Genomic DNA, 16,522 nt, shown 5'->3' on the forward strand with positions numbered 1-16,522 from the left:
TTAAATGCTGCCTTAGTAGGAGGCATTAGCCTCCTACACCACTCAGACTCTTAATGACCTCAGGGTGTAATGAAACATCTCCAAGAAAACAGCCGAGCTCAAAGAAAAACCAAGGACCCCACAGTCCTCCCCTTCCTCTCTGCAAACCCCAGTCCCTTCTAGCACTGATAATGCTATCTAGTTTGGTAATGAAACATCCATTTCATCCCTGAGCTACAAATATTCTGCTTTTTTAAGGAACTAAAGGAAGGCAAGTAAATTCTTCCTGTGCTAGACTGCCACCTGCTGTCTTTACACCACACAAACACAATATAAGTCAACTTCACAAATCACAGGCTAGTCATATAATGTCCTTTATTTGGTTTTGGCTTAGCATATTGGGGGGAATTTAGCCACGGTGGCTTGTAAAACCTGTTTATTTAACTTATTTATATCCCTTTTTTTTAATTTTTACAAAAAAAATTCCAGGCAGTGCAAACACACACACAAACTGGCTCAGAGCTTAATGCACTGCGTGAAGCCAGCTAATCTTGTTAATTCCCCGATCCCATGATTAAGCCAATGCTAGTTTAGCCTGGCAGTCCTAATTTCAATTTGAGGAACCATGGAATTGCTTTAAAACACAGCACATTCATAAGCTGATTCATTAAAATAGCTGCATCTTTCTTCAGGCTTATTAGGGAGAGTAAATTACTCCAATGTGGTTCTTTTAATGAACAGAGTGGTGACATCCTGTGTCAGTGATGACTAAGCTTTTTGCCATCACGTGCCAAAAGCAAAGTGAGCGTGGAGGGGGTCGCGCGTGCGTGCACCCATACCCATAATTCTATGCGCCCCACCCCCTGCACATGCGCACACGACCTCCCCCCCCGGCGTTCCCCACGCTTTTGACACAGTGGGCCTGATAGGCCTGTTTTTCGCTCTCCCCAGGCTCCAGAGCCTCTCTAGGAGCCTGGGGAGGGCAAAAAAAGCCTTCTCCACCCCTCTGGAAGCCGGAAACAGCCCATTTGCCAACTTCCGGTAGGACTGAAAGTCAGCAAATGGGCTGTTTCTGGCCTCCGGAGGGCTTCCGGGGGGTGGGGAATACTGTTTTCACCCTCCCCAGGCTCCTAGAAAGGCTCTGGAGCCTGGGGAGAGAGAAAAACGGGCCTTCCCCATCCCACCCCCCAGGCCCTCCGGAGGCAGGAAACAGCTTGTTTCCCTACTTCCAGTGGCCCCAAAAGGCCCGAAAATCAGCATGTGGAGCTGAGCTCGCGTGCCCACCGATATGGCTCTGCGTGGCACTGGTGGCACGTGTGCCATAGGTTCGCCATCACGGTCCCATGTCATTTTCGCAATGGGCACACACTGTGGTTTACAATTATCTTACTTATTTGTTAATTTTATTCGCCACCCATCTTGCTGTCAACGTGACTCTACGAATCAAGATCCTTCAGTTTCTTTAGGGGTAATCCAGTGTATTTTGGCTACTGGCTCTTTTAACAGCACAATAACTAGGAGACAAAAGGGATTCAGGAATAATCAGTGAGAAACTGACCGGACTTTGAAACTGAGAAATTCAACCTCATTTGAATTGATGATCTCCATCAGAGTTCATTGGATCTGTTTAAAAAGCCATCAGGATTTGTATTTCTAATATAGCCAGCAGGTACAAGGTTAGTTGTCTGTCTTCTAACCAGAGAGGATTCCCCCCACCCCCGCCCAAGAGATAAGGAAATAATATATAAGAAGCCCAAAGAAGCATCTTTGTCCTTTAAAGAAAAAGTACGATATACAAACTTTCGGTAATAATCAGAAAACCAGGCAAGCCAAACCCACTGACTGAAGATGGAAAGCAATTTCCTTTGAATTCCTCTAGTTACTGAGCTATAAATCAGGCAAAAATAAAAATATCCCAAGGCTATTTGGAAGCAACTGCTAGCAGAACACGCCCAGGAGTGCAGTAGAGAGATAAAATATCTTCATTCAGCAGCCCCCACCTGATTCTGCCACCCATGGAAAGCCTGTGCATCCGGAGACGATTAGCAATTTGTGATTCAGTGCTTATAATTACAGGCTGGATAAAACTGTGCAGAAGGAAGGAAGGAGAAAGAGACAATCGTTTTCCATGATGCAAAAGGCCCTGGAGGGAAACCACAGCTCGAAATTGGTGCTCAGAGGCAGCTGTTCACTCTTCAGGGATGTGATTAGAAGAAGCATAGGAGGAAAGTGCCAATGGTACATCCAATCCTGTGGCTGCTAACTCAGGCTCAGCTTACTGGAAACCAGTCTGGAACAAGCAGATGGTCACTGGTGGGGGAAAAAAAACACATAAAAATCTCAACCGGTTTTCCTAGATCATACTGACAAAGCACCCAGTCTTTCCTAGTGTTGTAACTACAACTCCCAAAATTCTAGGTGACCATAACTCCCAGAATTCCAGGGTTGTTGTGACTACAGCTTCCAGAATTCCAGGCCTGTTGAGACTACAGCTCCCAGAATTCCAGGCCTGTTGAGACTACAGCTCCCAGAATTCCAGGTCTGTTGAGACTACAGCTCCCAGAATTCCAGGCCTGTTGAGACTACAGCTCCCAGAATTCCAGGTCTGTTGAGACTACAGCTCCCAGAATTCCAGGCCTGTTGAGACTACAGCTCCCAGAATCCCAGGTTTGTTGAGACTACAGCTCCCAGAATCCCAGGGCTGTTGATACTACAGCTCCCAGAATTCCTAATCCAGCATGTCATCTATTCCCAACACTTCTAAAGGGATCCGCTTAGGAAAGGAAGGCTCTCCAACTTCCCTTTTGCAACCATAACTTGATGCCTCCAAGAAACTCACACGGCCTACACTCTGCACTGGTTCCCTGACAACTGACAATTCAGGTAGACTGCAGTTGAAATGTGGAGGCTCCATTTGCCCAAGGCTAGCAGTTAAAGGCTCCTCTGATTGAAGAATACAATCCTAAATGTCCTTGGCGAAAAGTTCCCTTAGTTATCTGCTTCTCATAGGAACCAAAGGATTCGATGAAATACATGAAGGTCTTCGTAATCAATCATCATCTCAAACTTGGCAACTTGAAGAGGTGTGGACTTCAACTCCCAGAATTCCACGCAGACCGGGGAATTCTGGAAGTTGAAGTCCACACCTCTTCAAACTGCCAAATTGAGGAGCACTATCTGCTTCACAAGTCCTGAACGACAAGAACCTCCTTTTCACACTCACCACGATGTCGTCTTCGGTGTCTTCAGAGCTACTGATCACAATACTGGCAACCTCTGCAGAAAAACACAAGTGTGAATGCCACACGACGGGCCCGAGACTTTGTTATTAAGCATCTTGGGAGGCAGGGAGCATTTGAAGGTTCAAGGCTGCTCCGTTGGGGAAATGGGCTGTGAGAATTCCCTTGGGAGACAGGAGGAAGAGCCACAGCTCAAAGGTTGGATAAGAGGAAACTCAGCCCTCAGAAGGAATGGAAGCAGAGAAAGAAACTCAGAAGGGACCTGTTCTGACCCAGCTCCCCAAACACAACAAACCTTCTGAAGTGAACTCAAAAGATTCCTTTATTAGGAGTGCCAGCAACCCCGGCAAAAAGTTTCTCTCTCACTGCAGGCTAACAAGTCTGTCCGGCCGGAAGATAAATAATTGTCTGCCACATCTCCGCCCCCTGCCTTTTATCCCCAGAGCTAGGGTGGGGCTTTGCTAGCAGCAGTGGCTCTTCTGTCCCAAGGACCAGCCCACAGATTTCCACTGCTCTCCTCTCCTCTGGCTTCTGCGCATCCGTGCATAAGGTACTGGACCCAGCTGTTCCTCCTCCTCTTCCTCATCAGCCACCTCCAGACCTGGAGGCTGTTGACTCTCCATCTGAGGGCTGATGGACGGCCCAGGCTCCACCTCTATCTCTCTCTCTCTGCCAGCTCCATTCCCTCTTCCCCCTCGGGACCTTGGACGTCTTCTAGTCCAACCCCCTGCTCAGGTAGGAAACCCTATACCAGTGATGGCGAACCTTTTTGGCACCAAGTGCCCAAACCAGAACACATGTGCACATGCGTGCATGGGCCGGAGCACCGGAAACCCAAACACCAGCTGGCTGGTGCGCACATCCCTGTTTTTTGGCCATTTTGGGGGCCATTTTCAGTCCGTTTTTTGGAGACGTTGTTGGCCCCAAAAAACAGCCAGAAAACAGTCTGAAAAACAGTCTGAAAATGGCCTGGTTTTGGGCCATTTATTGGGCCATTTTTCAAGCTGTTTTCCGGCATTCCGGGGCCCACAAAGACCAGCTGCCTGGAAACCAGAAGAGCAGCTGGCCATGGTGCGCATGCCCACAGAGAAGGCTCTGCGTTCACCATCATGGCCCTATACCCGTGATGGCGAACCTGTGGCATGCGTGCCACAGGTGGCACAGAGAGCCATATTGGTGGGCACACGAGCTGAGCTCTGGCATGCATGAGTGTCCCAGCCAGCTGATTTTCAGGTTTTCTGGGCCCACCGGAGGTCAGGAAACAGAAGTTTCCAGCCTCTGGAGGGCGTGGGGGGGGGGGGGTGAGGAAGGCTCGTTTTTCACTCTCCCCAGGCTCCAGAGCCTTTCTAGGAGCCTGAGGAGAGTGAAAACAGCCTTCCCCGCCCCTCTGGAGGCTCTCTGGAGGCTGGAAACAGCCCGTTTCCTGACTTCAGGTGGGACTGGAAGGCCCATTTTTCGCTCTCCCCAGACTCCAGAGCCTTTCTAGGATCCTGGGGAGGGCAAAAATGGCATTCCCCATCCCTCCGGAGGCCCTCCAGAGACCGGAAATGGCCCATTTCCCAACTTCCAGTCCCACCGGAAGTCTGGTGGCCCACCGTGCCATCGCATGCCAAAAGTGGGGGGAGTGCAGGGGAGGACACGCGCATGTGTGTGGGGCGGGGCACATAGAATTATGGGTGTGCACTCCCCTGCACTCCCCTTGCTTTTGGCACTCGATGGCAAAAAAGTTAGCCATCACTGCCCTATACCATTTCAGGCAAGTTGCTGTCCAATCTCTTCTTAAAAACCTCCAGTGTTGGAGCGTTCACAACTTCTGGTGGCAAGTCGTTCCACTGATTAATTGTTCTCACTGTCAGGAAGTTTATCCTTAATTCCCGGTTGCTTCTCATCTTTTTTTTCTTTTTAATCTCTCCTCTGGAGAAAGTCTTCTCGTCGTGCAACCTGTGTTTGTTTGTTTTTTAAAAAAACAAAAACCTTTTTCTCCACCTACCTGATTCACAGATCGCAGGAGGGGAATCTTCTCCGACCATCAACGATTTGGCAGCTTCTCCGTGCTGGTGCTCTGGGGTCGATTCACGGAACGAAAGCCGTCGAGACCTGGGGACATTTTCCTGGCCTTGCTGGTCGGAGACCTCAGGAGGGTTGCACTCATGTTCTTCCAACTTCAGTATCTTGGGAGAAGCCTGGATGGACTTCTCCAACTGGGCTATCGGTCGCTTGATGGGCGAGATACCGGTAATCGACGTGGTCTACGATCCAAAATCGGGAGAGATTTCTAAGAGTTGGATCAAGCCAAGCTACGTTTCTGTCAGCAAGAGAAACACAGCCGGCTTTCTCCAACCCACACCCAACAACTAGTCGTTGTTGTGTAGCAACAACTGGTTGTGTAGCAAGCTCAGGTGGTCCTTCACTTACAACCACAATGGAGGCCCCCCGCCCAAATTTCTCTGGCTAAGCGAGGCTGTGGGCTAAGTGAGTTTGGCTCCATGTGAAGGCTTTTCTGGCCTCACAGTTGTTAAGCGAATCATTTGCATTTGTTAGTAAAATGGTTGTTAAGTGAATCTGGCTTCCCCGTGGACTTGGCTGGCCACAAAAGGGGATCGCGTGACCCCAGGACATTGCAACCATCATAAATACGAGTCAGTTGCCATTTTGATCAAGTGACCATGGGGATGCTGCAACGGTCGTTAAGTGTGAAAAACGGTCATAAGTCACTTTTTCCAGCACCGTTGAAACTTCCAACGGTCACTAAATGAATTGTTGTAACTCAAAGACTACCTGAATTGATGATTCAGCCAGCTAACAAGACAATCCCTGCCTAATTGTGTATGACGTTTTCTTCTGCAACTCATTTCGCTCACCTTTTAAATGCATATAGCTGCATATTATTGTTAATATCTTCTAAGGATGCTGTTGCATTTTTGGCTTATTTATTTTATTTTATTCTCACAGCACTGCTTGCAAAGATAACACAGGAAATGGTGGGGGGGGGGGGATCCTCAAGTAATAAACAAATTCCAGCTGGATCCTCAATCCCTGATTGGCTAGGTCTTGAGTCGGTCATAAAGCCCACCTCCCCAATTTCTCCTTAAAACAGGGCTAATTATCTAGTGTTTGTGTGGAACAGGAATTTACTCTCCTATCAGAACAGGATTCGCTGCTTACAGCAAAGATCTGGTGGGGCAGAGGTTAGAAGGCAGGATTGCAGGCTAATTCTCCCGACTGCCAGGAGTTCGATCCTGATTGGCTCAAGGTTGACTCGGACTTCTATCCTTCCGAGGTCAGTAAAATGAGGACTTGGATTGTTGGGGGCAATACGCTGACTCTGTAAACTGCTTAGAGAGGGCTGTGAAGCAGCGGTTTATAAGTCTTAAATGCTATTGCTATTTTCCTTTCCTTTCCTTTCCTTTCCTTTCCTTTCCTTTCCTTTCCTTTCCTTTCCTTTCCTTTCCTTTCCTTTCCTTTCCTTTCCTTTCCTTTCCTTTCCTTTCCTTCCTCCCTTCCCTTCCCTTCCCTTCCCTTTCCTTTCTCCCCCCCCAGTGGTTAGAATGCAGTACTGCAAGCTAACTCTGCCCACAGTCTGAAGTTTCAGTCCTGACTGGCTCAATGTTGACTCAGCCTTCCATCCTTCCAATGTTGGTAAAATGAGGACCCAGATTTTTGGGGGCAAGATCTGACTCTGTAAACTGCTTAGAGAGGGCTGGAAAACACTGTGAAGCAGTATACAAGTCTAAGTGCTATTGCTACACTATGGATGGGAAAGAAATAAAACTGCAAATAAATTAACATTATTGCAGTCAAACCTACCGAGTGTGGTTTTTTTTGGTGGGGGAGAGAAATGAGCAAGAAACTTTTTAGGATCAAATACATGTTAGCTTAGCTTAGAAGCAAAGTCAAGAAGAACTAATTTCAGAATAGAATTGTTTCTATGCCCGCTTCAAGGAAAATCCGGTGATTTTTACTGACTTTTTCCTCTGCTGTGATAAAATTGGAATCCGCCCCCCCCCCCCCCAAAAGCTGAAACTGACCGGCAGAGAAATCTGAACAGGTGAAACAATGAAAAGTGACTGCAGATAACCAAAACTTACAAAGCCCTGTGCGGTTTTGGCAACACTGACGGTGTACGTAGGCCTCTGTTTTTTCATTCCGGGAGATTTGGCTTGAGGTTTCTCATTCTGCAGACTTTCCTGTAGGCAACGGTAACAAAAACAGAGATTAAAACGAGCTTTAATGCTAACAGAGATGGAGAGAAGGAACCTGGTCTGCGCGATATTCCTGAGAAAAGATATTTGAGAAATGCTATACAGGAAGTCCTCGGATTACGACCTTAATTGAGCCTAGAATTACTGTTGTCATTTGTGCCAGTCATTAAGGGGGTCATCATAGAACCAACCTGACCTTATGACTTTGTTTTTCAATCATTAGCAGTGGGTTGGACTAGATGACTTACAACTACTCTACTCTACTCTACTCTACTCTACTCTACTCTACTCTACTCTACTTTTCTATTCTGCAACCCAACAAGACAGACACAGACTTCAGAGGATAATTAGAATTGCAGAAGAAACAATGGCTACCAACCTGCCTTCCAAGGAGGACCTGTATACTGCACAAGTCAAAAAGAGGGCTGTGAAAATATTTACAGACCCCTCGCATCAGAGGTAGGTTCTACTTACCTTTACTACAACGGGATCGTGCGTGCAAGTGAGCAAACTCACATGCGCAGATTGCCAATGACGACATCCAGGGCGGTGGGCCGGGCTTCCCAACGGTTTTACTACCGGTTCTTGCCGAACCGGGGGCAACCCACCGAACCGGGGGCATCCTGGACATAAATTGGTTCAACGCCTACCCTCAAAATGATGCTATAGAGCACTGCACACCAGAACAACTAGACACAAGGACAGTTTTTTCCAGAATGTCAGGTGTGCTTCCTTCAATATCCAGGAAAGAAAAACCCAAACTCAATCATTTTAAAGAGATTAGTACTTTTACTGAATATGAAATGATCGCAACCCAGGTAAAGCTGGAAGTGAGCAAAACGCGCGAAATAGCATCTAGTAAGCTTCTACCCCCCCCCCGTGTCCATTGACCATCATCCAATCCAAAGGTCTCCCAAAGGTCAGGTGGCATCACGTCTGGCAACGTCATTCATCAGGAATGTAGGGCAGTTGGACAGCCGTCCCCTTTGGAGATTCACTTTCGTTTCTTGGGAAGACACCTCCTACAATGGAAAAAACACCTCCTGCAATCTTTCCCCCCCTTCGCCCCCTTAACTAGTTCCTCCCCGCCCCCCGTTTCTTATGGCAGCTGAAGCAGGCAAAGCTGAGGCTGACACAGAACAACCATCACTCTGCTAAACAAATAATTCCCTCAACAGTCAAACTATTCACTAAGGCTACATTACTATTACTATTAGTCTTCTCATCGTTTCTATCACCCATCTCCTCCCACTTATGACTGCATGACTGTAACTTGTTGCTTGTATCCTTACAATTTATGTTAATATTGATTGTTTCCTAGTATGATTCGATTGCTTATTTGTACCCTATGGCTATCATTAAGTGTTGTACCTTATGATTCTTAACAAATGTATCTTGTCTTTTTATGTACACTGAGAGCATGTGCACCAAGGACAAATTCCTTGTGTGTCCAATCACACTTGGCCAATAAAGAATTCTATTCTATTCTATTCTATTCTATTCTATTCTATTCTATTCTATTCTATTCTATTCTATTCTATTCTATTCCATTCCATTCCATTCCATTCCATTCCATTCCATTCCATTCCATTCCATTCCTTCTTCCCTTCTCCTTCTCTTCTCTTCTCTTCTCTTCTCTTCTCTTCTCTTCTCTTCTCTTCCCTTCCCTTCCCTTCCCTTCCCTTCCCTTCCCTTCCCTTCCCTTCCCTTCCATTTGTAATTTATTCTGTTCTATTCCTATTCTATTCTTTGTAATTTCATTCTGTTCTATTTGTAATTTATTCTGTTCTGTTCTATCCCGTTTCCAACAAAAAATCACTGTAAATCTTAAAAGTTCCCAGGATTGAAAAACACTGATCCAAAAGATAGATCTTTGGATTGGCCTCCAAAATGCAATGTTCACACTCATTCCTGAACCTGCAGCTCCAAACGGATGCCCACAGATTGCACATTCTTACTGTCCCAACTTGGAGAACTGTTTCGCCCTTGTTAAAGACCTTTTTTGATCAACTGCAAATCCATCAGTGATCTACCTGATCAAGCTTCTTCCCATTGCCAGAAGGGACCTTACAGGATAGGGGAAGAAATAACGTCCTGTGATCCAGGCCCAGGCCCAGCACCAAATGGACCTCACCATCTTTGATTCAAGGGTCCACTTCCACATCCATCCAAATCAAGCTTACCGAATTGACCATGGAACTGCAAGATCCGGGCGTGGAAACCGCACACCCAAAAGCATCTAGAAGGAGAGCAGAGAATTAAGAGTAGATTGAGGTGAGCAAAGCTTGGGTTGAAGTCAACTGCCTAAGGTTCTTCTCAATTCTTCAACAGAGAGACCAGGTGTTCAGCACCAATTCCTAAACAACTTTACACGATCTGTAGCATCCAAAACTTCTCCAGTCATCATCTGTTGCTCATCTTGCTTTTCTTGTGGACTTCAATTCTGGGAGTTGAAGTCCACAGATCTTAAAAGTTGCCAAGTTGGATACCCCTCCTTTAAAGATCTGGGCCCAGTTGGGTTCCCCCCATCAAAAATGGCATAGGTACAGATATGGAACTGAAATGGACTCCAGAGGATGGTAGAAGACAGAAAAGCCTGGAGGAACATTGTCCATGGGGTCGCAATGGGTCAGACACAACTTTGTGACTAACAACAACACAGATACGGACCTTCATGATCTTCCACCTCTTGTTTAAGACACCATCCCATCCCAGAAGGAAGAACCACAAAAAAACTCAATTTTGGAAAGCTTCTCACCTTCTCCTTTGACTCTCTTAAGCAGAGTTTGGAGCTCCCCTTGGACCTCATCGAAGTTCTCCACTTGGATCCGAAAGCTGGAAATGGGCAGCTTCTCTTTCTTGAGCCTCTCCAGGGAGTCCTTGATGAAGGGATGCATGTCTATCACCTCTTGGTCGGAGGCAAAGAGGTCCATCTTCTCCACTAGCTGCTCGCCGGCCTTCATTCGCTTGAGGATCTGCTCCATGGACTCCAGCTTCTTCTTGGCTTCTTCTTGCTCCTGGCAGAGTTGCTGGTCCACTTTCTCCAAAAGATCCTCCCCTTTCTTCTGGATCCACTGGACCATGTCCTCCACCTTCTTCTGGATCAACTCACGGGTCTCGTTCCGGACCTTCTCCAGCTTCTTCAGATGCTCATGGACATTGTTGTGGGTACTCTCAGAACTCCTCTTATTCTCCCGCAGCTCCTCCTTCAGCCTGATCAGTTCCTCCTTCCGGTTCTCAATTTCCACGCGGATGTCACTGTAAAGCTTGGCGTTGTAATGTTCTCCATCGAGCAGGGCACAACAGCAACAGAGCGGTTTGCGGCAGCCACGACAATAGATGCTGTTAAGCACAAGCAGACCAGTTTTTAAAAAGATATCTGACTCCCTTCTGTCCTTTCCTGGGTTAAAAGGATTGCATTGCCTATTTCTTTTCAACTTATGACAGGGTAGAACACGAGCAGGCTGAGCCCCAGGGAGGGAGAGGTCAAACATGTCAGTAGTCTAGAGTCTCTTCGCGCCCACAAGAGAACTGAATAGAGCCCACCTTGAATTCCTTCTACTCTTATCTCCCGCTAATTTCCCTTGACTGTTAGTAGTTCAGATTCTCATAGAGAGCTTAAAGGTAAAGGTAAAGGTAAAGGTTCCCCTCGCACATGCGTGCTAGTCGTTCTCGACTCTAAGGGGTGGTGCTCATCTCCGTTTCAAAACTGAAGAGCCAGCGCTGTCCAAAGACATCTCCGTGATTATGTGGCCGGCATAACTAAACGCCTTCCCACCAAAGGTGATCCCTATTTTTCTACTTGCATTTTTTTATCTGCTTTCGAACTGCTAGGTTGGCAGAAGCTGGGACAAGTAACAAGAGCTCACTTCGTTACACGACACTAGGGATACGAACCACTGAACTGCCGACCTTCTGATTGACAAGCTCAGTGTCTTAGCCACTGAGCCACCGGATCCGTTCCCCCCCCCTCCCCCAAACATAGAGAGCTTAAGTTTGCAATAAACCTTTATATTCATTTGAACTACCTGGGCACCTAATATCCTGCGCTTGACTGATGGACTTCCCCAAAACCAGGGGTGAAATCCAGCAGGTTCTGACAGGTTCTGGAGAACCGGTAGCGGAAATTTTGAGTAGTTCGGAGAACCAGCAAATACCACCTCTGGCTGGCCCCAGAGTAGGGAGGGAATGGAGATTTTGCAATATCCTTCCCCTAGAGTGGGGGAGGAATGGAGATTTTGCAGTATCCTTCCCCTCAGTATCCTGAGCCCACCAAGCCACACCACGCCCACCAAGCCACGCCCACAGAACCGGTAGGGAAAAAAAATTGGATTTCACCACTGCCCAAAACCATTTGTTTTCCTGAAGACATTTCATTACCCAGCTAAGTAACATTTATTTATTTGTTTGTTTGTTTGTTTGTTTGTTTGTTTAATTTGTATACCGCCCTTCTCCCAGAGGAGACTCAGGGCGGTGAACAGCCAAAATTAAAAAACATACAGATACAAAAGTTAAGATAATTAAAAAAGAACATCACCAGTGCCAGTCCCTGCAGGTCCTCCTTACCTTATGACCTGGTTGTTGTGGGTGGGCTCAGCGCAAAAGAGGGTACAAGTCTTCTTCGCCCCTTCGAGAAAACTCTGGGCCGTCTCCTTCCTCAGGTCGGCCAGCCGTTGGGTCTCGTGGCTTTTCTGCTTCAAGTACCACTGGTGGGCTTCGTAACACTTCAGGCACAGGAACTCCAAGCACTCCGAGCACCAAAACTCGGCCCCTTCTTTGCAGAGGTTGCAAACCAGCTCTTGATTGCTGACGATCTTCTGGTAGGTGTTCAGCTTGGCCTGGAGGTTGGAGAAAAGCAAGTTATCCTGAACTGGAAATCTGTCCGAGGTCTGGACGGAGCTGCCGCACACCGGGCACTGCCCAATGGGCTTGTTATCCTCGAGGCATTGGGTGCAGAGGGTGTGTAAGCAAGCTAGGAGTTTGGGGTTCCTGGCTTCTCTCTGGCATCTGTCGCACAAGAGGAACTGGAAGTCGCCCTCCATCCCTGGAGAAAAAAAAGAGAGAAGACAAGATTCAGCCGACTGAATTGCAATCCTTTACAGTTACCGTATTTTTCAGAGTATGAGATGCACTTTTTCACCCCCTAAAAGAGGGTGAAAATTTGGGTGCGTCTTATACACTGAATGTAGCCCAGCCCACCCGCCGGTCCCCACCCTTTGGCCTCTGCCTCCCAGCAATTTACCTCCTTGCAGCAAACAGCAAACAGCCCATTTCAGTTTCAGCACAGCCTGATTAGCACAAGCACTTGATAGTCGGCTGGATCGGCCTCCCGATCATCAGCTGTTTCAAGGTGCAGGGATTGCCATTGCCTATTGCTGCGCGGTCTCTGCTGCTTGCTGCACGGAGGTAAATTATTGGGAGGCAGATTTTTTTTTTTCTTGTGCTAATCAGGTTGTGCTGAAAATGAAACTGAAACTAAAACAGGCTGTTTGCTGCAAGGAGACAAATTGCTGGGAGGCAGATTTTTTTTTTCTTGTTTTCCTCCCCAAAAAAGGTAGGTGCATCTTACAGTCTGGAGCGTTTTATACTCCGAAAAATACGGTACTCCTCGATTTACGAGCGCAACTGATCCTAACATTTCTGGCGCTAAGTGAGACATTTTGTTAACTTAATCTGGCCCCTTTTTACGTCTTGCTCTTGCCAAAGTTGTTAAGTGAATCACCGCAGTTCCTAAATTCGTAACATGGTTATTAAGTGAATCTGGCTTCCCTGTTCACTTGGCTTGTCAGACGGTCACAAAAGAGGATCACACAATCCCGGGACATTGCAACTGTCATAAATACGAGTCAGTGGCCAAGCATCTGAAATTTGATTATGTGACCACAGGGAGGCAGCAATGGTCAGAAGTGTGGGGGAAAATTAATCACTTTTTTTAATCCCATTGTAACAATGACTAAATGAATTGTTGTAAGTGAAAAAAAAGTAAGTCTAGAAAAAGTGCAGAGAAGAGCAACCAAGAGGATTAGGGGACTGGAGGCTCAAACATACGATGAACGGTTGCAGGAACTGGGCACGGCTGGTCTAGTGAAGGGAAGGACCAGGGGAGGCAGGATAGCAGTCTTCCAATATTTGAGGGGCTGCCATAGAGAGGAGGGGGTCAACCTGTTTTCCAAAGCACCCAAAGGCCAGAAAAGAAGCAATGGATGGAAACTAATCAAGGAGAGATTCAACCTGGAAATCAGGAGAAATTTTCTGACAGTGAGAACAATCAACCAACGGAACAGAAGTTGCTTTTGGAAGTTGTGGGAGCTTCATCACTGGAGGCTTTCAAGAAGAGACTGGACTGCCATCTGTCAGAAATGGTGTAGGGTCTCCTGCTTGGCTGGGGGGTTAGTCTAGATGACCTACAAGGTCCCTTCCAACTCTGTTAATCTGATCTAACCTAAAAAGGACTATCTCTATTCTAGCCAAATATTATTAAGGCAGTGTTTCTCAACTCCGGCAACTGGAAGAGATATGGACTTCAACTCCCAGAATTCCACGGCTAGGGGAATTCTGGGAGTTGAAGTCCACACCTCTTCCCGTTTGCCAAGGTTGAGAAACACGGTGCTATACTTTTTATTATTTTTTAAAAAGTTAGGTTCACACATTCCAGATCAAAAGCTGTCTTCAAGCCAGGCCAATAAATCAAACTTTTTGAGGCCTTCCAAATGCACCAGGCAGCTTCTGCCCCCCCCCCCCCAGGGGAACACTGGGAGTTTTAATTTAATATACCTGGAGGGCATCTCATTGGGAATTAGAACAAGGAAATAAAAAAGGGAGAGGGGATGATTAATCCCATCCTTTTATAGAAAAAAGGTGAGCCAGGCTGCTCCACACAGAAAAAGAATTGGGGTTTTTTCCCCACAAAAATGTTATTTCCTTATTTCCTGTCTGGAGCCAATGGGCCCTGTATGTGTGGGCATGCACGAACGCACATGCATTTTTTAAAAAAGGGTGTGGAATGGGAAGTTATTAAAACCACAAGCAAAAAAAAAAAATTGTTTCGTGACTGTAACAACTGCTTTTTGAGTACAGGCAGTCCTGGATTTACGACGATTCCTTTAGTGACCGTCCAAAGTTACAATGGCACTGAGGAAAGTGCCAATGAGGCACTGACCCTCATTTTTCACACTTACGACCCTTGTGGCAGCCCCCCCCCCCTTCCCCTGATCATGGGATCAAAATTCAGATGTTTCCCAACGGGTTCATACTTACGACCGTTGACGTGTCCCGTGATCCCCTTTTTGAGACCTTCTGATGAGCGCAATCCACAAGGAAGCCGGATTCCCTTAATAACGGGGTGACTAACTTATCCGCTGCAGGGATTCCCTTAACAACCGTGGCCAGGAAGAAAGGTCGTAAAATGAGGCAAAACTCAACACTTAAAACAACCCTGTCTCGCTTAACAACAGACAACAGGTTGGGCTCCATGGGGGTCTTTGAGGCTTGTTGATCAGAAAGGTGGGCAGGTTGGGCAGGTTGGAATCCCTCGTATAGGTCTCCTGCGAGAGCAGGGGGCTGGACTAGATGACCTCCAAGGTCCCTTCCAACTCTTGTTACTGTTATGTTATAAATCGAGCACTACCTGTACAGGGGGAAAACAATTCTCCCAAAGTACCAACCCAACCTTTTCAATCCCCCCTAGTCCCACCATTGGGGGTGGGTGGGTGGGAGGGGTCGAATAAACCCGAGACTGAAGACGAGGCCCCCTCCCCTCTTTTCTCGGGTCGCCCCAAACCCAACCCGGTTTTTTCAGCACCGTCCGAACGAGGACACCGCGGGGAAGAAACCCTGGCGCGATGGCCCAGATTCCTTGATCTGGGCTAGAAGGCTGGGCAAACTGGTCCCGCGGGTTGCAACCCCCCTCCCCAATTTGGAAAACAAGACCCCTCCCCTTCCCTCCTTCCCCCCTCCCCCCCTCCCTCCGAGACCCCCGGAGAAGAAAGCGCACCCCAGACTCAACGCACCTTGAAATCGGCTGCAGGAAGGACCAAGGCGGGCTTGGCTGGCTGGCTGGCTGGCTGGCTGGCTGGCGGAGTCTCCCTTCCCCTCCTTGGAAGCCCGGAGAGGCTGCAGCTGCAACCGCTGGACAGAGAAAGGTGGGGAACTCTCTCTCTCCCGCCCCTCTTTTCTCCTCCTCCTCCTCCTCCTCCTCCTCCTCCCCGAGCGGCAGCTGGAAAAGCCAAAGTTTCGTTTTCTCCTCGCGAGCAGCTCAGCTGCGCGGAAGCCGACAGGAAGGGGCGGTTTGCAAGGGGGAGGAGAGACAGCTGACAAATCCGGGGGAGGGGGAGAAAGAGAGAGGGAGAAAGGGACAGAGAGAGAGAAATAAGAGAGAAAGTGGGCAGAGAGAGAAAGAAGGAGAGAAAGAGAGGAGGGCAGAGAGAGAGAGAAAGAGAAAGGAGCAGAGAGAAATAAGAGGGAGAGAGAGAAAGAAGGAGAGAAAGAGAGGAGGGCAGAGAGAGAAAGAAAGAGAAAGGAGCAGAGAGAAATAAGAGGGAGAGAGAGAAAGAAGGAGAGAAAGAGAGGAGGGCAGAGAGAGAGAGAAAGAGAAAGAGGCAGAGAGAGAGATAAGAGGGAGAGAGAGAAAGTAGGAGAGAAAGAGGGGGCAGAGAGAGAAAGAAAGAGAAAGAGGCAGAGAGAGAGATAAGGGAGAGAGAGAAAGAAGGAGAGAAAGAGAGGAGGGCAGAGAGAGAAAGAAAGAGAAAGGAGCAGAGAGAGATAAGAGGGAGAGAGAGAAAGAGAGAGGGAGGCAGGGAGAGAGAAAAAGAGAAAGGGGCAGAGAGAGAGAGATAAGAGGGAGGGAGAGAGAAAGAGAGGGAGGCAGAGAGAAAGAGAGAAAGGGGCAGAGAGAGAGATTAGAGGGAGAGAGAGAAAGAAGAAGAGAAAGAAAAGGGAGAGAGAGAAAGGGGCAGAGATAAATAAGAGAGAGAGAAAGAGAGGAGCAGAGAGAGAAAGAGAGAGAGAAGAGGGAGAGAAAGAGAGAGAGAAGAGGGAGAGAAAAAGAGAGAAGAGGGAGAGAGAGAGAAAGGGGCAGAGTGGAATAAGAGAGAGAGAAAGAGA

The 16,522-nt window shown here is 47.6% G+C and overlaps 1 protein-coding gene across 2 annotated transcripts; it reads right to left on the reverse strand.

Moving 5' to 3' along the window:
* Nucleotides 1-337: 337 nt before the first annotated feature.
* Nucleotides 338-15,704, reverse strand: LOC117661039 (protein PML-like). 2 transcript variants are annotated; one of them, XM_034409527.3, is made up of 8 exons: nt 15,414-15,704; nt 11,987-12,464; nt 10,179-10,762; nt 9,604-9,659; nt 7,307-7,405; nt 5,209-5,467; nt 3,203-3,255; nt 338-2,289 (listed from the first exon to the last, which is right to left on the reverse strand). In XM_034409527.3, exons 2-8 carry the CDS (start codon nt 12,460-12,462, stop codon nt 2,287-2,289), a joined length of 1,530 nt encoding a protein of 509 aa, XP_034265418.2. In that variant the 5' UTR covers nt 12,463-12,464; nt 15,414-15,704; the 3' UTR covers nt 338-2,286. The 2 variants fall into 2 exon arrangements, with proteins under 2 accessions (XP_034265418.2, XP_087734216.1); XM_087878090.1 differs by having other exon boundaries at nt 15,430-15,578.
* Between the last annotated feature and the right edge of the window lie 818 nt (nt 15,705-16,522).

Source organism: Pantherophis guttatus, chromosome 13, assembly GCF_059756535.1.
Source record: "Pantherophis guttatus breed Tessera chromosome 13, ASM5975653v1, whole genome shotgun sequence".
NCBI lineage: Eukaryota > Metazoa > Chordata > Lepidosauria > Squamata > Colubridae > Pantherophis > Pantherophis guttatus.

Bases quoted from the DNA above. Each gene is read 5' to 3' on its own strand.
- LOC117661039 (XM_034409527.3), bottom strand. From the start codon at position 12,462: ATGGAGGGCGACTTCCAGTTCCTCTTGTGCGACAGATGCCAGAGAGAA. The intron at 10,763-11,986 runs GTAAGGAGGACC...TGTGCTTAACAG, and splicing joins CACAACAACCAGGTCATAAG to CATCTATTGTCGTGGCTGCC. The intron at 3,256-5,208 runs GTAGGTGGAGAA...GTTTTTCTGCAG, and splicing joins TCCTGCGATCTGTGAATCAG to AGGTTGCCAGTATTGTGATC.